Raw genomic sequence first — 27,918 nt, 5'->3', positions numbered from 1 at the left:
GAATTCTTGTACTTATTTATTTTAAATAGGCATAATAGAGAATGATAATTGATACCAAAAAGAGCCTAACTCACCACTGATTATTATTTTTGTTTTTGAATCATTAAATATATTATACCATGCCCGAATCAGCATCTTTTTAATGTTTTACTCCTCATAGGCTTCCGTAGCCGGGCTGGGCAGAATAGCAAAGCCAGTAGAAGTATTAATAGCTTAGGAAAAGTACGCTCATCGTCATTAATATGTTTACTCGTGGTAATTACGTCTAGGCAGATAACTGAAACCGCGATTTTTTACCGTCCAGAAAATTGAATTGAATTCTCAAAGCAATTGAAATCAAAGTAGTGTGTTGGGGCTCCACCTATATCGACTGCTTCCCGCCACCGATCGTTAAAGGGAGGAAGACCAGAAGGGAGAGCGAGGAGAATGACTACGAGGACGAATTTCTATAAGAATCCTTCCTACACTTACAACAAAGATTTTGAACTCTCTTCTGTTCTTCAGAATCTCAGAGGTATTAATCCGAATTTCCATTCGATTTCTCAATCTTACTCCTGCTTTCTATTTTTGCTTGAAATCTGTGATTTAATTATTTTTCAGCATACAACGCCGCGACTGGAAACGCTCCTCTTGTCGAAGAACAAATCCCCGACCATGAGAAAAAGTTGAGTCGTAAACGGGGTCCGGATCGAAGACGAAAGCCGAATCTCAGTGAGGAAAGGCAACAAGAAGAGAACGAAGGAACTCTTTCCCACCAGGCTTATATAGAGCAAAGAAGGCAAGTTAATCTTTTGCAGTTTCGTAACTCATTCAACTAAACGGCGGCGGCCGGAAAGCAGAAGTGATTTTCCCTGTTAACAGAATTTTTTTTTTTGGCCACATGTAGGAAAGAAGCTAGGTCGTCACAAGGTTACCAGGAATTGACTGCAGATGTTCTTGTAGTTACCATAAACACCCCTTTTTATTTATTTGTCTTTCGATGTTTTGTTTTTATGCGTTGATTTTTTGTGTGGTGGGTTTCTGCAAGCTTTAATTTATCGACTTCTTGTTTTCATCCATTGGCAGGGAAGTTCGAGTTCCAGTTACGTGCCTCTGGTGCAGTACGAAAGTGGGTAATTCAAACCCATGTAGTCGTTCATCTTTTCAGCCAATTTCTGTTTAGATCTAGTTAATGGCTGTTGTTCAAATGATCTCTTTCTCTATTTGTCATTCGCTACTGTCATTGCACCTACAATATATTAACATTTGGTGAACTACTGGGAATTTGTTTAGATCAAAGTAAAGTTTTGAAATGATCAGAATATTAGTTGTGGTTCATATTACCAGATTACACGGTTTGGAAGTCTTACAAAGTCGTAATGAATGATAATATCTAAAACCTAGGAAACAAATATAGTTTTATGAAGATCTTAAATTGTTTGATTGGTAAGTCAGACTGAGCTAATAGGTTTGACTCCCTTGTGTTTGGTAGCCTTCTTTTCTAACAAATCTGAAAAGAGTTTTGATGTAAAGGGTAAACCTCTTGAACATGCTTTGAATTAATTTGCCTTGCTTGGTTGATAAAGCATACCTTGCAAATCCTAACCAAGGGGCAACTTGGTTTGATATTTCTTAACATCCGAGCTTTGCTTCTTTATTCTAATCTTATGAAGGAAAACATTGTCATAAACTTTGTATATTTGTTTGTGAATGCTTGTGACAAAACACTGTGGATTACCATCTAGAATTTGCTTCTCAGCCTGCCTAGTTGTTTTGACAGTCTGCAGTGACATCCTTTTAGGTAAAAATTTAAAATAATGCAGACTCTTTAAAGTTTTCACATTGGTCTGTGAGTTTCCTCAGTTGTACAATTTGAGCAGCATACTGATTTTTTTTACCTTACATGAAAATCAGGTGACAACAGTACGTCTTCGGTAGAACATGAAGAGAAACAGGACACATTAAATTCGAGTATGTTTCAGGGATCCATCCTCTTATTGTCTCTTGGCTTGTTCTTCTTTCAACTGGATTTGGATCACTCTGTCTTTTGCTACCTTTGAAATTATGGAATGTATTCATGCTTTTATTTATTTGCATATCATGGTCTAAGCATTGTCTCTTTAATATGTTACTAACTTTGGTTGAAAGGACAATTTTGTTGCATGAGTGTGTGGGTAGTGGTACTTTCACTTGAAACACAAGTGATGATGAAGAAACAGGAATTCTGATAGACTGATATCAACTGGTGCAGAAGCTATGGTGTATGGCTCCATTGGGCAATGAAATAATTCCAAGATAGGCTTTAGGGTTTATTAGATAAATTGATGTGGTAGTTATCTCAATTTGAGAACTTGGGGCCAGCTTTAGGTGATTTAGAAACTGTAATTATGATCTGAGATGGGAAGTCTGACATTTATTAATTGGGAATTGAGTGCTATTGGTGCAAACAAAATGTAGTTTCTGTAGTAAGTGGCCCCAGAATGTTGGATATATAGGTGGCAATGATTGATAACTGACTGCTAGTTGAGCAATGATATGGTCGCAGTTTTGAGTGCCAGTGATTTTACAAATGGAGTTTTTAGTTCGTTATGAATGCAAACATGGCTTGAGTAAGCAGAATCAGCTATGGGATCCACCTTCTCAGCCAATTCTGATCAAGCCATTATTGGCCTGGAATCAACCAGAATCGCCTGAATCCTAAAAGAAGGCGAAGAATGTGGATGGTTTCAGCCTATTTGAATTCAAATTGGCCTGTTTGAGCAATCCACTTTCTTTTCCTTGAACCATGGATATAGATTAACTTCTAGATGTTGCTAGGGCTCTATCTGCGACACTTGGGAAATGACTATTAAGAGACCTAATGCTCTTGAAAGCTTCAAGTTTTCATCTAGGACTGTCACTAACCCAGAATATGCATGGAATTCCTTGATCATAGTAGGTAGCTAGAATTTGGTGAGGATCTGTATGTAAATTAGTACTAGAGAATTATTTGTAATGTGATAATCTTTTGGAGGTTTTTTGATGAGTACTGGAGAATCTTTAAGAAGATAGGTTTATACAGGCTGCTGATTTTAGCATCATGGTGGCTGCCAATATTATAAGTCATAGAATTAAAGTTTGGTAGAAGGTTTTGATACACAGTCATTATCTCTTAAGATCCCATTAGGAGGATTAGTAGAAGATTTAGTTTCCAATCCTTACAATACAAAGTTTTGAGTGCTGGATTGGTCCCCCCCCCCCCCCCCGTTATAGCTCAAGTTTTAACCTATCTGAATTGTCCAAATTATCGTCTGAAAGTACCCTTTGCCTTAGTACCTTGAAGGCTTGAAGTCTTGATAACTAGTTCTCTGGAAACCGAAGTCTCCAAATAGAAGAATGGAACGAATCAGTAAATTGGAACCACCTAGATTCAGCCAGCAGTGAACTAGGAATATGTCACTTGCGAACTGGGACCACACATAATGAATGTGAAATATCAAAATGTTAAGGGGGGGGGGGGAGATTATTTTGATATATGTATTTAAATATGTAACTTCATTGTTTTTATTCGTAGGCTGGGTAGTTTCATTTAATATTGGATCAATTCATTCCTGAATCATCTTTTTAACATCACTACTCCTTCAGATAATTTAAATGATCGAGTTAAGGGGAGAGATGAGCAACGGTTTCCAGTCCCGGGTGAACCTGTTTGTGTTATATGTGGAAAATATGGAGAGTATATATGTGATGAGGTATGATATGTGGACTTTTATGTCTGTCTTTGTTTTCTTCTTTTCCGTTTGATGTTGAAATCTTGCTTCACGGTTGAATTGTTCTTTTCTCTCTGATACAGAGTGGTGATGATATCTGTAGTATTGATTGCAAAGCTGAACTACTAAAATCTCAAAATCTTGACCTCCGTCAGGTGCTTTTCTTGTTATATCTTCGACTCAATGTTCCCCCGCTTCACTTTCACTTGATTGAACCTGCTAGTCCTTGCACCTCATGATTAAATGCTACTTTTGCATTATACTGCAGGAAGTCAATAACAACCAGGGTGCTCTTGTCTGTTCACCTAGACCAGAAGGTGCATTTCCGATGCTTGAGTTTGAGGATGCTTGGGATTATGAACAAAATCGATGGACCAAAAAGAGATCCATTTTGTGTGCATATGAATGGTACTATATTGCATTCTCAAACCATTTTCATTTATTTTTTATTTGTCACTGATGTTTCTTAATTGTGATTTGATCTGTTATTGTGGGTGACTTGCTGTTTGATTTGAATGTGTAATATTAGTATCTTTCTCAAATCATGTTTGTGGATCATTTTCCCTACCATACTTTGCACTCCCCAATTCGTTGACTGGCTAGATGGTGTTATTATATCAGTATACTATCCTTTCTCCCCCCTTCTGATTTTATGTTACTTTCACACTTTGGGGGGATTCTGACCATCGGGTTTAGCGAAACACTAGAAGCGCATGCTTTTTTCACGTTCAATCATGCCTTCATGAGTAGATGTGCTCAACGGGCTTAAATACAAAGTCTAAACATGTAGGTATATATACATGTATGTCAAAATATAGAGGCATAATTTTTATATGCTTATGAATGACAGTATGGGGCAACACTCATTTTTATCTTGGTTTTTATTTGCCATTAGTTGGAAATGTCAGAAACCCGGCCACCTTCCAGAAGATTGTTTGGTGAAAACATGTTCTCCTGAATCACTATTAACTCCAACAAGCAGACAGGTTGTTACGTCTTGTTTCACATTATTTAGATAGCGCCTAACTGTTAGAACAATTGCCTTTTTTATGTTTTCGTTTTTTCCCCATCATATCTTAGTATTGATTGTTCACTTTTCCTCATTCAACATAGTTGCCGGATGGGGGCCACAAATCAATTTCTATACCCAGAGATCTTCTCGCTCTCTACAGAAGGTATGTAGAATCTTAATACATGTTGCATTTTTCAACTGAAATTTTTATCTTATATTCTTGTCTTTGCAAAAATTATCTAGTTCCATATCTTAGAGTAAATTGTATATGTCAAGAGTTTTTTCTTTGAAAGTATTTCTTCTGAAATTGTGTAGTGTTCTCATGTATTTTTTCCGTTGATTAAAATACTCATCATATCTGTTAATACTTATTAGTGTTGCCTATCTTATTTCGGTTCCTTAGTAGTTTGTTAATTCCATTAAAAGATGTGGCTTGGGCTTCTAGCTGCCTACTACTGGCAGATGGAGATCTATTTGCAGCAATCACTGTTCAGGTTATTACCAGGCCATAGCATCAGAATAGGATATGCTCCCATTCATGGATAGATATGTCTATGTGGATCACAAAAAGGATTTGATGAGGGAAGCTAGGCTGGGGAAAGAACCAACTCTAGAGACCTACTAGAGAGTATAAACGAGAATCTCAGTGAATCTAATACACAATTGACACTTTAAGAATGAACAGAACTTGCAAACCAGAAACTTGATTGGGATGAAAGTAATATATTCCAGAGGACCTGTGGGTGTGGTTATGTGGCAGAATAGAAATATAAAAGAGAGTTAATAGTCGGCAGAAAACTTGTGTGGATGCAAATCAGAATGTATAGAAATCAGCAAATAACCTGTGGGGATAGAAATTAGAACGTATAGAAATCAGCAAATTGTCAAGTCAAGAACTGATATAACTGTGATGATTTTGATTGCAGAATGATCAAACTGATAATTCTACCATTTGATGAGTATTCTTTTCTGGTAGAATACAATTAGATGTGAGGAGCCAACATAGTTTAAATTCAGCCAAAGTTAATGTTCAGAATTTCAGAATCTGGTGAGTGTAGTCTAGACTATGTTGCTATCCGGTGGTAATCAACAGACACAGAACAAAGCTTAGAAAGCTAATAGAATATATCGGTCAATAACAGTGTTAGGAAGTAAGGAAACACACAGAATATATAGCTTAATAACAGGAAGATGCACATTGTAAGAACTCTAGCTACTGAAATTTTGCTGGAACTGTTATGACAGAGAAAAGGAAGAGGTTTCACTACCTGTGGCCTGCAGTTGGGCTTCACTACCTTGGTTGCCACTTGCTTCATCATGACTTATGGCTCGTTCAACACAAACCACATGCTCATATAGGTATAGGTTTTTATCTAACGTCAAAATTTGTGTGTTACCATGCCCTTCTACTTTATTGCGAAGCTCTGGTCATCACAACTGAATAATAGGAAACTTTCTATAGTAATTAGTAAGCATCCTTTATGACAAAGCAACAATCATAGTATGGTAATCAACCTAAAATAGAAAGTCATGAACAATTCAAAAATATTAAACAAGAAGTGTACCAAATTTAATAGAAGGGCAAACCTGGGGCCAAAGGTTTCTGCACATGTAGAGTCCGTGGGAAGGGGCAGTTTTCCTGCGCAGCCTTACCCCAAATTTAATAATTGTTAAGCATTCTATTCACCCCAATTTTTTTTATTAAGCAGCATACTTGCTTAAAGTGTAAATAAAAGGGGGTTTCAAATCCAAAATTTCCCCCTCCTTGGACATTGTGCCACAGATTTCAAATAATGCAAAAAATTGAAATTCATATGATGATAAATTAATCACCTGAAGTTATTTATTTGGCAAGTAGATCTTGCTGCCTCTTCCAGATGCATACTGAATCAGATGACGCTTACTCTTTCCAATTCTCCTTGCTTAAAATGAAAACTCATCTTCATTGCTTCTCCCCATCTTGATCTTCAAAATTTGCTCTATAATCTTGAAAAGGATCCGGGACTTAAGACTCTTGAGACCAATGTAACTGCAATTATCTTACTTTCCTTCTTTCACTGAATATAGAGGTGTTATGATGCATGTACTCTCTCTTTATATGCAGATGTCAACAAATAGGGAGGAAATCAACAAATGTAAAATGCAATGACTGCTGTATCACATCAAGTCTGGCAATGTGCCTTGATTGTAGTACAGTACTTTGTGACAGGTACAAGCACTGATCCAATTCAGGATTCATTTTTTCTGTTTGACGGTTTTTCTGTTTTTATTTACAGTTGTAATGATATGCATTTTGTCTCAGTGGCCAGTGGGTGATAAGAACCTTCAAATCCTCTATGAAATTCAATGACCAAACAGAAGAATTAACAAGATAATGCTGGCTTTAATGGTGCCCATCACCCCCAATGCTTCACAGTGCCCCTCAGCCTACGGCTGCCCAAACATCACTCACATAACATTCGATCACCTCTCCTCTCAATTCTTCCTATTTATTACCCCACAACTAACCCCAGCGCTCCCTCTCTCCGCCATATGGCATGATCTTGGGGTCCTATCGCTACCTACCCCTTGAAATTCACCTTGTCCTCAAGGTGAAGGAAAATTTGAAACCTGATCTTCACATGCTTGCCACATAACCATGCTAGTTCAACATCTTGACGAGCCCTCCTTGGCAGCCCAAAGATCCCAAGTCCAAATAATTCGAAATAGTCCATATAGAGAAAAAGCTTGGAAGCTTCAGCTGATGGAAAGAACACGCCATGAATAGCCATAGGAGCTAGGTTCAACCAAGAACGACAGGCCCCTTACAGATCACAACACCTACTGTAATGAGTTGTGCATCAATATATGTATGAAGGGCTTTCAACAGATAGCTGCCATTTTCTTTAGATGTGCAGAGGAAGTGATCAAATGCAGGCCATGCTACGCACTCCCCTGCGTACTGTGCAACCAGAGAATTAGAGAACAATTCACTCCCAAGTTCTAAAGTTGCACAAGGGTCTAGTACACTTGGAAGGAGGCACTTATCGTCAAATTGGGTTTTGGATTGAAAATAAAGAGAATTGTGAGCCCCGATTTCACCGCTGCAACGCTGCCTACCGCTAATGAGCTGAGGCAATTAAAAAACTTCTGGTCTTCATCGTTCAACAGATTCCTAGGTGCAGGATGAGAAGCAGTTAACCCAAGAGCAAAAGTAGGGTTGATGATTTCATCAAGCATTGGGTTCACAATCCTTGTTGGCCCTTCCGTCAGCTCTGTGAGCCTCAAAGCAGCTGCTCGAGGAATGTCGATGGTCCTGCAAGCACAACTATCACAACATTTTGGTACTCTGGGAAAAGAATCGATTGAGTGAGAGGCATCTAATTCTTCCTTGCCTGGCCCATAAGCAATCCCTTTGCTATTACGGCACAAAACTTGCATGCAATCTTTCGCACTTGAGACGGAAATAGTTCTGTTAAATATCTGCGGGAAATCGCATCACATCCAGGAGCATTGCACTCGATTGCTTTGCTTTTGGCGCTGGCAACGAGAACAACACTCAGCTCAACTGCAGCCTCCTCCTCCATTGTCTAGATTGTGTGAGGTTGAAGATGACAACTTCCCTTTTTTTGGCTCCGTCGGACCGCTGGTTGGTGAGTCTTTGGTTCGAACTAGTCCTTGGGTTGAGCCCTGGTTTGTTTGAGTTATTTGGGCCCAAAGTAATAATGAGAAGAAGTGGCTTTTGGGGTAACGAAATGGGCTAGGCCCATGATAGATGTTTTGAAGGGGTGAGGTCCAAATACTTAAACCCATGGGTTGAAAGTTATTGGCTTGATATGGGGTAAAAGAAATGGGTTGGACTTATGGTTAATAGAGTGGACCAGGCCCGTAGTGTTGCTTTTAAATCGGTGAAGCCTAACCACTTAAAACTATGGGCTAAGAAAAATGAATTGGAGATTTGGGTTAATGAAATCGGATGGGCTTGGGGCTAATGGAATGGGGTGGGCCCAAGGGGGTTTCTTAGGGAATTTGGCGGTCCAGTCTTTGCATTTGGTTCGCCTGGGCTTAAGTGGTCTTTGGTATTTAGAGCTCGAATCAAACCAGCGAACCAATTGAGAGGCGGTTCGAACAAAAAACCCCCTTCAAACTCTCTTCTCCTTGTTCGACGAGCTGCAACCCTCACCGCCGTTGAAGCTTTCTGACGATTGCTCCTGACCTCCTTCTATGCCTCTTCTCTTCACCGCATCTCGATTTAACTGCAGGATACTGCACTTCCGCTCTAGTCCGTTAGGTACCCTCACTCGAACCTCTCGTCTTCTTTCTCCTCCACATTCGGTGAAGCGCAACTTCTGTTGCCGGCAGCACTCCACCCTCCTATCAATGCTTTCTTGCGGCCTTGTTTACAGCTAATACATGCCATTTTTCAACGTGCACCTTCGAATCGACTTCACCTACGCTTGTCTCAACCACAACACTACGGTTGTCCGAAGCTGAGATGGATTTTTTGTCACTCCCATCTCCAAAATCAAAATTTAAGGCCTGTGTGAAGCTCGCCCAATCTAGCTTTGGCTAGCATCTCCCGTAGACCCAATCTAGCGCATCAGCTTCCAAATGTTTGAGAGCTACTGTGAGCCAATGTTCTTGCTCAATCTGGTGTTTCCAGCAGAAAAAAATTGACTTAAATCAACCATTCCTGCGGTCTTCCTCCACTAGAAAACCAAGACAGTGCCATAACTCCTCCCTGAGATCGTCATTGCTTTGATACCAATTTGATAAGAACCTTCAAATCCTCTATGAAATTCAATGACAAAATAGAAGAAATAATAAGATAATGCTGGTTTTAATGGTGCCAGTCACCCCCAACACCTCACTGTTCCCCTCAGCCTACGGCTGCCCAAAAATCACTCACATAACATTCGATCACCTCTCCTCTTAATTCCCCCTGCTTAATACCCCATAACTAACCCTAGCACTCTGTCTCTCCACCACATGGCATGATCTTGGGGTCCTTTTAGTGGAGTTACTCAGTTTTAATTCATCTAGACGAGATTTATAAATTGTAAAATTCAAGAATTTTGTTACTTCTTGATATTTTGTGTTATTTAGGTTTTGGTGAATTTTTGCTAGATTTTTCAAAAAGTTTCCAGTATTTAGATGAATTTTGGGGTATCATTTTAATTTCAACCAAGAGTGGATGTGCATTGTTCATGGGAGATGATCGAGTAAAGTTGGAAGCAATTTGTCAGACTAGAATGGTGAATTATATTTAGGGAGCACGTTGGGTGCATTGAGTTCTTGTGCTTTGCTCCAGATGATGTAATTAGTTGTTTATCTGTTATTATAAATGCACCTTGTTTGTTACTTATTGCACATGCTCATTAGACAAAAGTAAGATTCAAGAAAATCACATAATACAACTTTGGGTATCAAGGTTGAGATTTGCCATGCCAGTTCTTAGAAAGCATTGAGAGATTGTTTTCTGAATAGATTTTTCGGAGGGCAGAGGAGAAACCATTAATGTTTTCTGATCATGTTTATTGCAGAGAATTTCCAGTGTAACCAATTGACAAAGAAGTGTTTTTTTTCCTGAGTGCTTGCTGAAGAGAGAAAAATTTAGGAGAGTATATCAGAGTCTGAGTGTGTTTTGGAAGGGGTTGGAATTAATAGCAAGATAATATATTTCACTGACTCTCTACAATTGAGTTTTATTATCTCTGATCTAATTACTTATTTCCAGTAAATTGGTGGGACAATGTGCTGAATATGTTGTTCTTTCCAGTGCAGGTCATCTGAATAGGCATATCTCATTACAGCCTTCTCATCAACAATATTACTCTTACAAGCTTAACCGTTTGGTGAGAACCAAATTTACTTTTTTTTCCTCTGTAAATGCACTGGCAGTCTATGCTGTTGATAATTTCTGTAGAACTTCATGTGCACACACACACACACGTACGTTTGAGGGCCATTGGTTTGAAACCTACCACCTGGAGTGGGGGTGAGGTGGAGCTCATCTTCTATGTCAATAGTTACCACTGCAGGAAAATCAGACATGTTTCCTATTGTGAGGCCAATTGGTTTGCTACTTGCCACTTAAAGTGGGGATGAGGTGGGGCTCATCTTCTATGTCAATACTTACTATTGCAGCAAATCAGGTGATGCATTAATATTGGACATTAATATTGTATGTAGGCTTATGCACAAGCTTTGGGGACCCACAAGGTGCTTGTGGTAGGCCTTTATTCTATTGGTTTTTGTTGAGAAAATTGATTGTGGTAGGATGGCTTGAATTGATTAGTGTGATCCCAACCCTTTATTTATAATGAAGGAAAAAGAGCACTATTACATAAATACCCTTGAGTAACAAGAAATATAAAATTACATGAACCAAACTCCTAATAAAATTGATTGCTAATAGAACTGAATTGACAAACACTCCCCCTTAAGTTGAGGCATAGATGTTAGTCATGCCCAACTTGCCTACAATTGGAAAATCTCCTTCTTTCAAACCCTTAGTGAAATTATTAGCCACTTGGTCTCCAGACCTCGCAAAAGGCATGCAGATCAGCCCTTGCTCCAGCTTTCCTTTGACAAAAAATTGATCAATTTCAATGTGCTTAGTTTGATAATGTTGCACATGATTATTGGCATTACTATTGACATCCATATTGTCACAATACAACATCATAGGGTTTGAAACTTGAACTCCAATATCTTTTAGTAGACCTTTCAACCATAGTTGCTCACAAACTCCACGAATTATAGCTTTATATTTAGCTTCTGTACTAGATAAAGTTACCGCATTCTATTTCTTACTCCTCCAAGTAACTAAATTACCTCCAACAAAGGTATAATAACCTAAATTGACTTCCTGTCAGGAGACCCAACCCAATCTGCATTAGTGTATGCTTTTACCCTTAGAATATTAGTGGGTGACAAAAGTATTCCTTTTCCAGGAGTTCTCTTCAAATATTACTGTATTCTGGTAACAACTTTCATATGACCTGAATATGGATTATGCATAAATTGGCTCACAATCTCCACGGCATAAGCAATGTCTGGCTTGGTGTGGGACGAGTAAATAAACTTCCTTACCAGCCTTTGATATCTTCCTTTGTCCACTAGTTCTCCCTCCTTCTCCTTAAGTTTAGCTTTAGCTTCAGTAGGGGTATCAACTACTTTACACCCCAACATTTCCACTGTTGGTTAGTTAAGTTCTATTAGGAGTTTGGTTTATGTAATTTGCTATTGCTTGTTGTCGAAGTAAGGGTATTTATGTAGTAGTGCTCTTTTCACTTCATTATAAATAAAGGGCTTGGGATCACATTGATCTATTCAAGCCATTCTACCATAATCTATTGTCTCTACATGGCATCAAAGCCAAAGATTAATTACGGAAGAAAAAGAAAAAAGGGGAAGAAAAAAGGTTCTCATTCTCTCTCGATTCTGCATCCACCATTGCCGCCGCTACAACTACGCCACCACAAACCCCATCGCTACCTAGCAACTCCTCTCAGACCTAAAACCCCATCGCTTAGATCTGAAATACCTATCGCCAACTCCTGCACCATTGACTTAGATCTCATTCACAACACTCATTCACAGACTTGAAACGCCTGCCCTAACCACCATCTACTACCTCATTCACAGAACCTGCAACCTTTTTTTAGCCATCGATTAACCATTCCACCTTATTAGCTTGAAAACCCTTCGCTTGCAACCAAAAACCACCATTGCCTCCTCCATCTTCTCCTTATCGCCAGGACCACCACCACCTGCCGAAGGAAGAAGAAAGCAAAACAAACTTGAACCTGTACCAAAGTTAAATCAAAACCAGAAAACCATTAAACCAAAACCCAAAAACAAACCTATTGAACCGAACCAAACCTGAACCAATTATGTTCTATGAAGCCTTTTGGTTTTTTGCCTTATAAGCCCTTCTTCTAACTTGTAATAACATATTTTTTTGGATGAAGTGTAATAGTATATTAGCTCACCAGTTTATGTTTTTTGCCTTAGACCACCTCCCCACCAAAAGAAAAAAAAAATCCTGTTCCTTATCTTATGAATTCCTAAATTTATTTATAAGGAACCTATGAGTCCTTAGACTTATTTGGGTAGTCAGGCTTTTCAATTTTGCGACATTTCAGTTGTTTCAAAAGGGTGAAGATTGAAGAACAACAGATAGTTTTTTAAGAACATGGCAACCACCGATGGTACTACTGCTCCCAGTGGCTCCGAGCATTATCCTACTCTTCCTCCTCTTTCGGTAAGATTCGATGGGAACAATTATTTGATTTGGTCTCAATCTGCATACTTGGCTATTGCTGGAAGAGTACTTATTGGCCACATTTCAGGCACTATAGTCAAACCTACAACTGTCAGCACTTCTTAGGATAAGTGGATTTCGAATGACTTTCTCATCATATCATTTCTTCTAAATTTCATAAATCCAAATATTGCCCGAGGATATTTATTGTTTGCTACAATAGCCCAAATTTGGAAGGCAACAACAGAGACCATATGGCTAGTTGGGAAATGATGCACATGTTTATGAGCTACGGAAGAAGCTTGATGAGACTACTCAAAACGAACTAACTGTGGCCCAATATTATGCTGAGTTATGATCTCTTTGGCAAGAGTTGGATCATTATGGGGATTATCACCACACTAATTTGGATGATGTGGTTGCTTATATGAGCACGTTGATAAGATTTGAGTATATGACTTCTTGGCTAGTTTGAATGTGGAGTATGATTAGATCAGGATACAAGTATTGAGTCGTTCTCCCTTTCCTACGCTAAAACAATCTTATGCCCTTGTTCAGTGTGAGGAAAGCCGTCAATTAGCCATGCTTCATGAACCTATTGTGGAGAAATCAGCCCTACAATCTATTAACGCCAAATTTGATTCGACTAAGGAGATTGTCAAGTGTGAGCATTGCCATAGGCCATATCATACCAAGGCCAACTGTTGGAAGCTCCATGGGAAGCCTGCTAATTTGAAGCAGAAAAGGGCACAAAGAAGGGGAAAACCGAAGGCTAATTTTTCTGAGACTGTTCCCCACAATACCCTTTGAGACATTAGTTTTTCATAGGAGGAATTAGCTATTTTGCAACATATTCTATAGTCTTCTACAATTGGTGCAACCTTTACTACTACTTCTCCCACTACCCATACCAACTTTTACCTTGCTACTTCGGGTAAAACCTATGTATGTTATACAAGCTCTAGCACATAAAGTCCGTTGTCCAGTTTACCACGTCCAATCTCCTCTGCCGTTACCAAATCCTAAAAGACACAGCAGGATGGAAAAAATGTCACTTTACTATTCAAGTCATGTGTAAGACTACTGATAAAAAGTAAGTTAGAAGAGAAGGAACATACAAAACTTTGGACAAAGAAAGTGATGGAGTATGTTGAAGGGTCTTTTTTCCAGCAATGGAAGAATAAGAGCCATCAACAATTTGAACTTTATCTTTCTTGAAAGTTGAAGAATAATGTTAGAAAAAGAGGATGAACCTATCATATGATATGTGGCTCCTGTATCAATGATCCAAAGAGCAAAGACAAAGATGGGTTTTACCTAAAGTAGCAAGGTAAAAGTTGATATGGGTAGTGGGGGAAGTAGTAGTAGAGGCTGCACCAATTGTAGAAGATTGTAGAATATGTTCCAGAGTAGCTAATTCTTCTTATGAAAAACCAATGTCTGCTGAGGGTGTTGTGGGAACAGTTTCAGAAAGATTAGTCTTCGATTTTCCACTTCTTTGTGCCATTTTCTGCTTAAAATTAGTAGGCTTTCCATGGAACTTCTAATAGTTAGCCTTGGTATGATATGGCTTGTGATAGTGCTCACACTTGACAATCTCCTTAGTCGAACCATATTTGGTGCTAACAAACTATAGGGCTCATTTCTCCACAATAGGTTCATGAAGCGTGGCTAATTGATGGCTTTTCTTACACTGAACAAGGGCATAAGATTGTTTTAGTGTAGGAAATGGAGAATGACTCAATACTTGTACCCTGATCTGATCATATTCCACATTCAAACTAGCCTAGAAGTTATATACCCGAATCTTATCAACGTGCTTCCTATAAGTAGCCACATCATCCGGATTAGTGGGTTAATAATCTCCATAACGATCCAACTCCTATCAAAGAGATCGCAAATATTGAGGCACAGTCAGTTCCTTTTGGGTAGTTTCATGAAACTTTTTTTGTAGCTCATAAACATGTGTATCATTCCCCAACTATCTATATGTTATGTAGTAGCCTTCCAGATCTGGGCTGCAGTATCAAGTAATAGGTATCCACGGACAATCTTTGGATTCATGGAATTCAAGGGGAACGACAAAGTAAAAGAGTCATTCGAGATCCATTTATCTTGAGAAACACCTGTGGTGGTAGGCTTGATAGTGGTGGCCGTAATGTCCAACAAATCCTCCTCCGGCAATAGTCAGGCATGCAGATTGAGATCAAATTAAATAATTTGTTCCATTAAATTTTATATAAAGAAGAGGAAAAGTCGGATAATGTTCGGAGCCAGTGGGAGTAGTAGTACCATTGGTGTTTGCCATGTTTTCAAAAAAACTTTATGTTGTTCTTCAGTCTTCACCCTTTCGAAACAAGTGAAACGTCGCAGAATTGAATAGCTTGACCTTAGGGATTCATAAGATTCATAGTATAAGGAACAACATCAATTTTTATTTTTTTTAGGACAGAAGATGCAGGTTCTGGTTTTTAATTTTTTGGGTCGGGTTTAAGTTTTCTAGTGGGTTTGATTGATATTGATCCAGGTTGGGTCTGGTTCATTTGGGTCTTTTTCTGGTTCGGTTCAGAGGGTTGTATTCCCTTTCTTCTTCCTTCGACGGGTAAAAAAAGGAATGAAAAGTGCAGGTGGGGCGATGGGTTATATTCTGGTGTTTTAGGTTTAGGTTGCAGGTAATAGATAAAAAAAGGTAGCAGGCGATGGGCTTCTTGCAATGATTTTATGGTGGCGATGGTTGCAAGCGAAGGTTTCAGGTATGGTTGCAGGTTCAATGGAGTTGCAGAGGGGTTTCTGGATGCAGTGTCAGCGAGAGGCGAGCTTCTTGTTCCCTTCGTTTCTGGTTCTTGTTCCTTTGTTTCTGAGAATCAAACTTCTTTTTTCTGTATTTTTTACCTTTCCTCTTGTTCCCTAATTGATTTTTTGCTCTAACACCATGTTGAGAAAATCAACTGTGGTAGAATGGCTTGAGTTGATCAGTGTGATCCCAGGTCCTTTATTTATAATGAAGGTAAAAGAGCATTATTACATAAATACCCTTGGGCAACAAGACATAGAAAATTACATGAACCAAAACTCCTAATTGAATTGAACGAACCAACAGTTTTCTTTGTAATGAGCTTAATTTATAAGCCCCTAAAATGGTGATAAAACTAATGCATGGGATTAGTAGTAAACTGTTTGAATTAGAAGATAGCTAAATAGATTCATGTCTTGACCCCAAGGGGGTGGCTCAATTGGCGGTGACCAACTCCTCATAATCAAGAGGTCATAAATCCAAATTTTCTTGCGGCCTATTAAAAAAAAGTTTTTATTTATTTATTTAATATTTAACTTTAATGAGTGTGAATAATGTAGATGCCAGTCAACTAGGAACCAATTCTATAGGACTGCTGTTATCTCAGGCCTGCAACTGATTAAACACAGGGAAGTTTATAATGGTTGCAGGTTTGGCAATAGAAATTTGTCAAGATAGCAAATCCTCATGTCTGTTTAATGTATTCAATTAGCAACTCCCATTGCCTGCATTCAGAAATCAATTAGAAAACCAGAAATAAATTAAAGATAAAGAAGATAGTTAGTTTTGGATTGAGCCTCTCTCCTTAGGACTTCTCACCCTTTCCTAGGCTTCTCACCTTACTGCATCAGTGGTTGCACACTGAACCAGACTTTGAGTTTTGTCTAAATCAACTTTGATGTAGATCTAATTTTGTTCTTTATTCATAATTTCTATCGGTTACAACCTAGGTTCTTCCAGAAACAATCCATTTTAAACGTTATATCTATATGAAGGAAAATGTCATAATTATATCCACTTAAAAATAGAAATTATCAAGCTAGCAAAACCCATGCACAAGAAACCTTGATTATACATCTTGCTTTGGAAAGAAACCTTTTTCAAACAATTAATCTTCACCCCATCAGACTGCTGATCAGTCTCCAATCTGATCTAGAATGAAAAAGGATTTGGCTAGATTTTTTTATGGTGTTGGCTGCTGAAATGATGCACCAACCCTCCTCCTTTACCCGGGCTTGGGACTGGTAGCAAAATGCTGGCGGAGTTTCAACCTGATCTAGAGTACTGCCCTAAATTTCTGTTTAATATCCTCAAGCATGCTGGTTGACAGTACTCAAGAATTACTATTACAAACAAACAGGCTTTGAATATTCTGGAAGCCTAGAGTATCATCCTAAATTTCTGTGTCTTTTTTTATTGCTTTTGCGTTTTCAATCTGTTCCCCCCCCCTTTTGTTCATGACTTTTTTTTATGATAAATCTACATGTAATTTTTGGGTTTCCTGGGTGCTCCTTGTACAGTAGCTTTTTCTTTTCATGAGGATATGATGATCCATGTTCATCGTTACTTGGTTATGATAAATCAGCATGTAATTTTGGATACCCTGGGTGGCCCTTGTACAGGGTAGTTTTGGTTTCTTATCAGGACATGATGGCCCATTTCCTGATCTTGTCATGCTGCCTTCCTGACAATAATAAAGTAACTACAGAGGACTTGGAGTTTTGCTTTTGACATTTAGATTGTGTTTTACTATTAATAATATGGCATTTACTCGTTTCTGCTTGCACATTTAACAACATCAATCTTATGCAGGTAAAATGCTGTAAATCAACATGCAATGTAATTGACATCAAAGATCTTTTAGTTTGTCACTACTGCTTTGATAAAGCATTTGACAAGTTCTATGACATGTATACTGCCACATGGTATGTAATCTCTGTTTCTTTCTGATTTTATTGGTATGTATTATTATATTTTGTTGTTTGGAAGGCTCCTCATTGGAGAACTTCAGATACTGCAATAAGTTGTCTTTCTTCTTATTTGTTTGCCTCTCTCTCTGCTTATTTAAAACAAAGGGAAAAAACTACTTGATTATGGAAGATCACGAATAACTGTTCCCTTGAAAGAAAAGACACTGATTATTTGAGCTGGCAATATATAATTCTCTACTTCTCTTTTCTTCTCTCAGGAGGGGAAAAGGTTGTACACATAGCCTGGATGCATTGCCCTCTCACTTTTTCTCCTTTTGACACATTTTGTCCTTCCTAACATGTGGAATACCCATGAGCAAACTATGGGGTGCTGCTTCTGTGATCTCATTGGGCTCAGCCTGTAGAGGCCATTACACAGACATGCTCAGATCTGCTGCCTTCACTACCCCCACTGCCCCCCAAAAGCATACACAGACGGGAAAACGATAACTCTGATAAACGAGTCTGCATTGAAGAAAAGAAAGGATAATCACTTATAACCATTTCCTTGAAAAAAACAGAAAGTGCCTTATTTGAGCCTCAGGGACATCAATTATTCTTGTTTTCTGAAGCTTCGGCAAAATTTTCATATCTTCTTTCATTTGCCTGGACACTAGTAAACATGTATGTGAAGATATTTGTTCCTAATTACCTCCAATTAATAGAACTCTTGAATGTCAGTAAATGGTGTTTGTGAAAACTATTTCTAGGAAAAGGTCACTTGGAAATGTTGAAATACTTCTCCTACTGGGCTCATGGAACATGTTGCATGTTTTGAAGACCCCACCCATGTACCTGCTTTCATGCTTTATTCAAGGCATCAGCCGGAGGGGATGTTTGTACTCTCTCTCTCTCTCTCTCTCTCTCTCTCTCTCTCTCTCTGTAGGTTTTATTAGTGAAGAAATGTCCAAAAATACCAATTCTAATGCAACCCTGGTTATAAAACCTTAATTTAGGTTCTCTTTTGGCTCCATTACAGATGAAAAAAAAAGAAAAACTCATTGAGTTTATAACAATTCTTTGATCTTCTGGAAAGTTCAGAACACCCTTTGGATAAGAAGACAGAACCTAGGGTAGGAGAGTACAGAGGACAACTCTCAAGGATTTAAGTCCAAAACAGTAGTACTCTTTTTTCTTTTTTCTTTTTTTTTTGTGTGGGGCTTTTTAGTTTATAAAGGAACAGCTATCCTATGTGGAATATCAATTCACCCGAAAGAAAATCAAAAGTTGGTCTCCTGATTGAATAAATTGGTTATGTGATAAACAGGACTCTGTCAACTGAGAGAACTCTTTACATGATCACTAATTCCCAGTCCTGTTGGAGTAAAGCTGAAGATGCCCAGAACAAGTGATGAAATATAATTATCTATCTAAACCATACCTGGCAGAAGATAGGGAACCTGGTCTGAGTCTCATTTGGATTTCTCAATGCATACTAGCATTTGACACCAAACTTCAGTCTCTCTCCCCCTGGTATAAGTGCCAAGACATCAAATATCAAGGTGAAAGAAACAGAGGGAGATTGATTCCAATGGCTGCAACTACCACTAGAACAGACCATGGTGATGATATTCTGAATATCAATAATAGAGAAAAGAGGGGGATGGGGTGGGTCACTCCTGAAGAAGGGAGATGAAAGAAAGAACTGAAGAGGAGAAATCAGTAGTTGGCCAAAGATCCACAGGGTCTGCTGTTTCATCTGTGGGAGAAAATATTCCATTCAAATTCACTGTTTGTGCCATCCAACTAAGTTGCTTATCTAACTGAAAAAGAACCCCAAATTGTATCCTAATACAGAAGTCAATTTTTTTTCTGAAACCTATGCATGAACTTCCGGGGCTTTGATAAAATACCATAGGAGATGGTTATTGGGAACTTGAGACGAAAATTGGAGTAAACATGGAGAGGTCACATGTTATCTTTTTACTTGCGTACTTTATCCTTATCTTTCCTAACACTGAGCTTTGTAAACATATTATGTGGCTTTCTATGAGTTGGGCAATATCCTCTGTCCTTCTGTTAAGACCCTGGGAGGGTACACATGGAGGAGATATCATGACCAACTATTGTGTGGTGGTTATAAAAGGGGGAAAGGTGTTAGGAAAGGTTATCAGATACTTTGTGTAAGGTTTGGGCAGTCTGTGGGGGGTGATGGTGCCACTGAACCAGTGTTTTCTTGTAGTTTCTTGCTGTAATTCTTATTTCTTAGTATTGGATTAGCAGGTTCCTATCACCTTATAACTTTCAAACTTTTGTGTTGATTGCAGGAAGGTTTCTGGACTGTCAATCATTTGGGGTTCCATCTGCTGTGAGGATCACTTCACTTGGTAAGCCGGATGTATTTCTTTGTCTTTTTAAATTGCAGGCCACCTGTATTTATTTTCTTTTCTGAAATATAAACTAACTACTCCAGTTGTTCTGATGTCAATGGGTTCAGGCACAGGATGAATTGTCTGAGTGCAAATGTAGAAGATAGTGCATATATTATTAGGAAGCATCCACAGGGGGACAAGTGTGTTCAGCTAAGTGACTTTATTTTCTAATGAAGTCATGGACTTGGATCTGGGGCTCCATTCGCAGCATCAAGCCTGTGTTATAAGTTCCTATCTGCTGTCTTTTCTGCCGTCAGAAATTTTGAATGGTCACAGATGTGCCATTGTTGGGATGGATAAGAGGCCACAGTGTATTGAATGTAGACATAAACAAGGCCTGAATTACCCTGAGGCACACACTGGGAACAGGTATGCTAGGCTTTCCAACTCAATGTACTAATGGGGTTATGGGAGCAGTGAACTTCATGAATTTGTCATCCATCATCCTCATTATACTGATGCTGTAGAAATTTTGCATTTTTTTATGCTTATTGCTTAACTTGTCCATTGCATAATCAATCTCTTTAAAGGTCAAGACACACGTCAAGGTTGTAGTTGCAACCTTACTGCTGCAGGAAGGAAACCCCATCCTCCGCAGAATTTGTTGTGGATCACTGTGATCAATCTTTTGCGGTAAATTCCTCTTTAGTATCAACTTCTTTTCTGCATCAGATTTTTCAGCTAGGAATACAGGTATACTTGCCTCGGTTTTGTTGGACATGGTTGTCTCTGTTTCTTGTTAGCCTCCTCCGACCTTTTAGCTGTTTCTGCTCAGAAGCCTGCCGGGTTTGTCACCTGGATCTTCTTGCTGAAGGCTTTAGTTATTTGACGTTATAGTTGTTGGAATGCTTCCATGGGGCACTTGACAGGATAAACTGTGTCACCCAAGACTACAATTTACTGTTACATGAAGAATATTTCCAACATCTGGTACAAATAACGCAGGGTGTGCCTCAAATCGAGTGAGACCTTCCAATTGCCAACCCATTATTAATGTAGGCTATACTCGGTTCTTAGGGTTTCTCAAGGTATGCTAAAACATCTCTGGGTTTCCCAGAGTACACTAAAACACCTCTGCACTTTCATTTTTGGAACCCCCAATGGTTCCTTCTGGTTTCCAAAATGACATGACCATTGCACTCCATGGTAAACGTTTCTCTATTAAAACAGTGATACATTCTATTTTCAAATGTAATGGATTTGAGTTAGAGTGGAGTGGAGGAGGAAGAAGCATACTACAAAGCACATGAAGCTTTCAACTACACAAGGAGGAAGAAGAAAGGGAAGAAAGTTCTATTAGCTCTCAAGTTAGACATGAAAAGAGTTTATGATAGGTTGAGTGGAGGTTTGTTGCAGCCATTCTCACAAAATTGGGTTTTGGGATGCGATTTGTGGATCTGAACCTCAATACACTATCCACTATTAGACACTCCAGTTCTTATAAATGGAGCTGAAAGGTTCTCATTCATTCTTCAGAGAGGTCTATGGCAAGGGGATTCTCTATCTCCACCTCTATTTCTTATATGCTTAAAAGGGATTTCAAGTCTTCTAGCTGCTAAACACAGGTCAGCGGAATTGCGCAAGCTGAAAATCAGAAGACATACAAAATCTCTTAACTTGCCAATAGAATTTGGGGTGTCAAAGGTGGACTTATTCCATTCCCTTAATGACTAAGTTAATAAGAAGTACCAGGGATAGTCCAAGAAGTTACTAACTCATGCTGGAAGAGCTGGAAGAGAGGTACTACTCAAATCTGTGGCCCTACCATATCAAACTATGTGGAATCACACTTTCTAGATCCCAAGACTACTCATAATGAAAAGAAAGGAAGAGCTATAGCTATGGGTGTCAATTTGCAACTCAGACTAAAATTTAACCAAACTGGCTTGTTATAGCTCGAACTAGCCCAAACAAAATCTTAATGGGCTGTATTTGGGCTAGTTCAAGCTAGCCCGTGTGTGACCTGTTAGCCCGTTAATTCTAGTAAAATATAGTTTTGAAGAGGTTTTAGAAATTTGAGCCTGTTAAGATTTTTTTATTTCTTCAGAAATCTTAGTTATCAATTTTGAGCTTCAATTCTCTAATAAATTTCAAGTTTACCTTACACCAATTTCCATCAAAATATCTTTCACTTCAAATGATTTTTATTTTCTTCTGCTCAAAAATTATTATTAAAAGTGAATAACAATATTAGTTTCAAAACCGTCCCAACCCCAATCCAAAATGTTAGCCAACAGAAATCCAATTCGCACCAAATCGAAACTGTTTATTTTACAAATTCTTATCCACAAAGCTAATAGGCTTCAAGCCCATTTACATTCCTAAGAAGTCTAATCATGTAGCTGATTTTCTAACTCGGAACGCTCTCGATATCATGCCGGACGGAGTAGTAATGGTTATTAGAGCACTGCACATCCACCCCTGAAGTACGTCATCAATAAAACTCTTTATTTATTACCCAAAAAAAATAAAAATATCAGAGTGAAATTTAACAATCATACAGTCTTTCTATTTTAGATGAATAATCAAATGTTGTTAATATCGTAAACATATGAAGTACTGATAATATAAAATGAATAGATAAATATTAATGATATAAATAAATAGTTAATAATTTTTAGGTTCCAAGTCGGATCAAATAGCACCTGTTAGAACAAAACAGACCAGCAAGAGTGCACAAGAACATCAAAACAATCGAGACAGAAGAAAAACATGGGATTTTTCTCTTTTGGGGAAGAAGAGGTTTGGGACGGTTAATAATTTTTTTTCTCCTACAGCTAGCGGATTATTATATATATATATATTTCAAGCAAGAACTATTACATATTCTGCCAGGAAAGGCCAAGCACTTATACCTTTTCACTGTCAAATGCTGATCATTGCCAACTGAACCAACCTTTGGTGGTGATTCCACTCACTGGTTCATGCTATTCCTGCCCATTACTGCTAATGTAGACCACAACAATGCCCTTGTTTTTACCTGCCTCAAAGATGCAGATTTTCCAAGCCCAACTAAGAGGAGATGAGACCAATTCTTGCAAAAGGAGCCACTTCTTTGAATGCCAAACTGGTTGATGAACTTAAGAGAGGAAATGTAAATTTGTACATACAAGGATCCAACCCTCCTCCCATGTCAATCTTCATCAAGAAGGGGAACAAGCACGAGGAGCTGTGTGTGAGAGACACAGGTCGCAGGACCTATGCTACTCTTTTGAGTACTGCAACATGTCATTGTTGTTCCATCCCTCAAACCAAGTCATCATCAGGGGCAATCACCATATCTACAATTCTGGATGGTATCAGGAACAACAACAGAAACACCCTCTTCAACCCTTACCCTTACTAAGACATCACACTTCAGCCGCTCTAGCTTCAGATCTTGACTGTGTGTCATCTTGTGACCCTGAAAACCTGATCTTTGCAGCCACTTCAGCCACCACTAGCCTTGTTAGAAGAAGCCCTGCCACCAGAGCTGCCATCATCAGCATCGTGAATACGGCAGTCCAACTCCTTGCAGCAATGTAGCCAGTAAGCAAGGGTCCAATTGCAGCTCCCACAGAACCTGTTCCATCTATGATAGCAGTAACTGTTGCCAATGCTCGTGAGTTCCCATTCAATGAGCTGTGTGTACCCAAGTCAGCAGATACTGCTGTTGTAATAAGGGCATAGGGGCCATTAACAAGCATGCCAGTGATGAACATGAGGGCAACGTTCACAGACAATGAAACATATCCATAGCTCCGGTAAAAGTAAAGTGCTGGGATTGCACAGTACATGAAGCTTGCTGCTGTAATGGCTCTAGCATCCAGGTGATCTGAAATGTATCCAGCAAGAACACCACCAACTATCCCTCCAACATCAAACATTGTAGATAGGCTCCCTGCCGTTTCATCGGATAAATACTTACCGTCGATTTCTGCAGGATGAGAACATATCAAAATCAGTAAGAAAACCCAGTTTTCTCCTCTTATACGAGACTAAACAACAGATACCCACAGTAGCTGCAGTTCTAAATTGGTTGATGCATAAAATGTTTTCAGCTCAATTCATCTCCTGTGAAGTAAGGAGTAAAATGAAAGAGACCGGTACCTGTGTGTGTAATGTAGAATGGGAGCCAATAGAGAAATGTATATGCCACCAGCTTGGAGAAGAAGAGGCAAAGTGCAAAAGGAGCAACACCAGGAATTTTCCATGCTTCTATGAACCCAACAGGTTTGTCCTTAACCATCCCTGAATCTGATCCTAATAAAGGTTCTGTCACTCCAGTATTTTTCTTCAGTGATTGCTTTTCATCATCTTCTTTATCAGCTCCCACAGAAGCTGGACTAACCGGCAACAACAGAAACACCACCACCCCAGCAAAAGAGATGAGAAGACCAGGAACAGCAAAGCACCAACCCCAACCATACTTCAATAAAGCTGAAGCAACCAGAGATCCTGTTATGTTTCCAACAGAAGTGTGGGCATTCCAAATACCCATAATCAACCCACGCTTCTTCTTCCCAAACCAATTCCCAACTACTGCAACCACTGAAGGCCATCCAGTTGCCTGGAAAAGACCTGCAAGCATCTGCACTACCAAGTAGTAGTAGAAATAATGGATATTAAACCAATACCCAAACCCAAAGAGTGAGGTAAACAACCCAGTCCCAACCATTCCTACTGTCAAGAAAATCCTCAAATCCAACCGATCCCCCAAGTGTCCAGCAAAATACATTCCCAACGAATAAACCGCAAGGAAAGCCACATCCAGTTCCCCCAGCATAGCAGGGCCATCTGATCCATTGAAAGGTGCCCAACCACCATTGAGAACATTTGAGACTGCTTTGTTCTCAGATGATCTTAGGAAGTAGTTCACCGGCCATGGTGAGAAGTTTAAGTTTGGTTGGGATGTTTTAGGGTCAAGAGCACTCTTAACGATGCTTGTGGTCTTTCGCGTTGCGTGATAGCTAGCGTATGCAAAAAATGTCACAACTAGAACAATTGTCTGATAGGTCCTGAATGATACAGCAGAGTTCTTTATGTACTCCAAGAACCTAATTCCAGGAGGTTTAGTACAAGTTGGTTCAGGTATTGTTTCCCCTAGAGAACCCATCTTTGAAATCTTTCTATAGAAACTGTATAGAGGATGGTAATTGTCTTCCTTTATAGAATCAATTGCTCCACCTGAAATCCAGAAATAGCAGAGCATGAGCAATTCAGTATTGATACTTGTCAGAAAATCCAAAAGGTTTCAGACTGTATACTTTAAACTCGGAGAACTGATCGAAACATGATTCTGAACAACTAAATGGCTTAGCATGGAATTGACTAATCCATGACTTATTATTAATTTCCTCTGTATCCTAGATCGATATGAACAATGAAAGAAACAACCTCACAGTTCCACTCAACCAATTGGCTCCATCTGCTACTCTGATAGCCCTTCAGAGTCTGAGCAGAATGTAAAGTGGTGGTGCTTTTACAAACACCAACTGATGGAAAGAATAAAACAAAAAAGTAACTTCAACTCAAGAGACGTAGGAAACTTTAGAAAGAACAGAACAACAACTCCAACAAAGGAGTTTCATCCTCTGTATTCATTGATTAAACATTTCAATGAACAGGGAGAATCCACCGACAATAAACTGAAGCAGAGTTCAAGCAACGATGAACCACCATTAGTTTCGAGAAACACTATTTAAAAATCACATTCAACAAGTTTAGTATAGGATAATCACAAAGTCCCTGAGGAAGTTTGAACATGGAAACCATGAATTTTCAGAAATCCATTTCCAAAATTTAGACATTTTTAAAGCGACAATCAAAATCAGATAAAACTACACACCTTGCTCGGTCAAAGCCTGAAAATCCGCTAGATTATCTCTTTCTTCCTCTAGCTCTCTCTGCTCTGCTGCTAGTTCAGTAACTGAGTTGGCTAACTAACGAACGAACGATTCCTTTCTTCTTCTTCTTCCGCTTCCGCGTTCTACCCGATCCATGCACGGTGCACCTACACCAACTGTCCATTCTTTATATAAAATCTTAGAGTTGAGAAGCATCCACACAGATGACAGATTCCAATTTCCACACTTTGAAGAGTATAAATTACTAAAATACCCTCCGCGAATTCTCTCCTAAATATACCTAACATTATTTACATTATTGCCATGGAAGTGCTCAACTTGACGAAAGTAACCCCTTTCCACTAATTTTTGACATACTAGTTTCTTCCAACTTGGAAAGTGGACGTTACACGCGGCTAAACGTATTGACGTAATATAGAGGAAACGCATTTTCAAATGTGGAGTCCACCTGTGACGTTCGGTGGTGGTTAGGCCTTTTATTTTATTTTATTTTTAATTTTAGGGTAAAGGTTAGGGTCCACAAAGTTTAAAGAGGGATTATAAACCATGAATCACTGATTACATCATCAACTAAAGCTATTAGAAAATATGGCTATAAATGGAAGAAAAAGGGTATCCACTATAAAACTATTTTTTCTTTTTCTAGTGCATTATTGAACTTTTGTTGGGTATAACTCATATTTTACATTCGGTTATCAATGGGCATGAGTAGGGGTTTGCAGAAGCTATCCTAGAGGTGCAGTTACAGTGCATCCGGAGCCTGTGGAGGACCCACGTTTCTTTGGGACTCAAAGTTTGTAAGCGTATATATATCCACTTGTAACATAATATCTACAATAATTGTTTGAGAATAATATAGTGAAAAATCTAATGCTGGACATACCTCACATGAAGGTGAACTAGGGTTAAATTTGTTTTGATTGTGTATGTAATGGTTAAAACATTATTTATAGGTTGAAGTGGAGAACACATAGAATATATATGTGGTTGATAAATATTAACATTCCCCTGTCAGAATGATAAACTATAAAAAATACTTTTGCTTTTCCAGATAAAAAGTGATTTGGAATGATCTCATTCATAAACATTTCTACATCGCTTCTCCTTATTGATATAGAATCTTTACGTTAACATCTTCCACGTCGTCCCAACTCCCTTATCCTTCATTCCTTTGCACTAGAAAAGGAAACTTCCATTCTTTATAGGATTCCTAATAAGGATAGAATAGACATTTCGACTCAACCTTACGTGAGAATATTGTGATACGTGAAGGAATTGGAGAGGAGTCGGATCCAACTTTCTCTGGATCCACTATCCAACATGTTGTGTTGGGTCCCACCTGTTAATCTCTACGTACTCTCCACTTGCCGACAAAAATAATAATTAAGAAAGGTGGTGGCGTAAGATATGTTTCGATAATACTCTTAAGTCTTAAGTCTCTAACAAATGAGTTTAGTTATAGGGGTATAAGAGTCAGGAAGCGAGTGGCATTTACGTGAATATATGTGATTAGCAAGGAGCTTTCCGTCAACCCACTATTTTTGCACGCCATTTAAGAATTCCGTTGTATTTAGTAAAAACTGAACCAAGGATGAAAGAATATTCCAATATTCCAACAGCCGCAAAGAATATCCGGTCGGATAATTCCCCGTCCAAGTGGTGACCAATTATTAGTGATGACCTTTTGACTGCAGCCAGCGCATTGCCACGTCTTCAAGCAGGTGACGTGTAATAGTTAGATTAAAGCTTCTCGTCTAATGGTTTTTGGAAATTTATAGAGGGTATTAGTGGAAATTAATCACCCCGAAATTCGGGATTTATTTCTTTTTACATTTTTACCCCTATGGATTAAAATTTCCGACCTCTTGTGCCCCTACAACGCGACACGTGGGTTCTAAAAATGCGATGCCTTGGAAATTGCACACGACGTGGCATTCGTGAAGGGATG

General features: G+C 38.8%; 2 protein-coding genes across 3 annotated transcripts; one reads left to right on the top strand and one right to left on the bottom strand.

Moving 5' to 3' along the window:
- Window positions 1–261: 261 nt before the first annotated feature.
- On the top strand, window positions 262–22,076 carry LOC149013483 (uncharacterized). 2 transcript variants are annotated; one of them, XM_089158513.1, is made up of 15 exons: window positions 262–514; window positions 601–778; window positions 887–938; window positions 1,066–1,108; window positions 1,894–1,950; window positions 3,604–3,710; window positions 3,812–3,883; window positions 3,997–4,136; window positions 4,624–4,714; window positions 4,842–4,903; window positions 6,845–6,949; window positions 10,499–10,574; window positions 17,595–17,707; window positions 20,020–20,079; window positions 20,190–22,076. In XM_089158513.1, exons 1-15 carry the CDS (start codon window positions 427–429, stop codon window positions 20,293–20,295), a joined length of 1,350 nt encoding a protein of 449 aa, XP_089014639.1. In that variant the 5' UTR covers window positions 262–426; the 3' UTR covers window positions 20,296–22,076. The 2 variants fall into 2 exon arrangements, 1 of the variants encoding a protein (XP_089014639.1); XR_016173935.1 differs by lacking the exons at window positions 20,020–20,079; window positions 20,190–22,076 and having other exon boundaries at window positions 10,499–10,950; window positions 17,595–17,674.
- Window positions 22,077–22,698: 622 nt separating this feature from the next.
- Window positions 22,699–26,095, bottom strand: LOC149013482 (putative glycerol-3-phosphate transporter 1). Its single transcript, XM_089159611.1, has 3 exons — window positions 25,952–26,095; window positions 24,214–25,290; window positions 22,699–24,040 (listed from the first exon to the last, which is right to left on the bottom strand). Exons 2-3 carry the CDS (start codon window positions 25,217–25,219, stop codon window positions 23,475–23,477), a joined length of 1,572 nt encoding a protein of 523 aa, XP_089015737.1. The 5' UTR covers window positions 25,220–25,290; window positions 25,952–26,095; the 3' UTR covers window positions 22,699–23,474.
- Between the last annotated feature and the right edge of the window lie 1,823 nt (window positions 26,096–27,918).

The sequence above is a fragment of the Hakea prostrata genome, chromosome 6 (genome assembly GCF_041222555.1).
Source record: "Hakea prostrata isolate BN-2017 chromosome 6, UWA_Hpros_2, whole genome shotgun sequence".
NCBI classification, from domain to species: Eukaryota; Viridiplantae; Streptophyta; class Magnoliopsida; order Proteales; family Proteaceae; genus Hakea; species Hakea prostrata.
This window is presented reverse-complemented; position numbering and strand designations above follow the sequence as displayed.

Excerpts from the sequence above, each read along its gene's own strand:
- LOC149013483 (XM_089158513.1), top strand. The coding sequence starts at position 427 with ATGACTACGAGGACGAATTTCTATAAGAATCCTTCCTACACTTACAAC. Across the intron at positions 1,951-3,603 it reads ACAGGACACATTAAATTCGA|ATAATTTAAATGATCGAGTT; the intron begins GTATGTTTCAGG and ends CTACTCCTTCAG. Across the intron at positions 3,711-3,811 it reads GAGAGTATATATGTGATGAG|AGTGGTGATGATATCTGTAG; the intron begins GTATGATATGTG and ends TCTCTGATACAG.
- LOC149013482 (XM_089159611.1), bottom strand. The coding sequence starts at position 25,219 with ATGGGTTCTCTAGGGGAAACAATACCTGAACCAACTTGTACTAAACCT. Across the intron at positions 24,041-24,213 it reads ATTCTACATTACACACACAG|AAATCGACGGTAAGTATTTA; the intron begins GTACCGGTCTCT and ends CTCATCCTGCAG.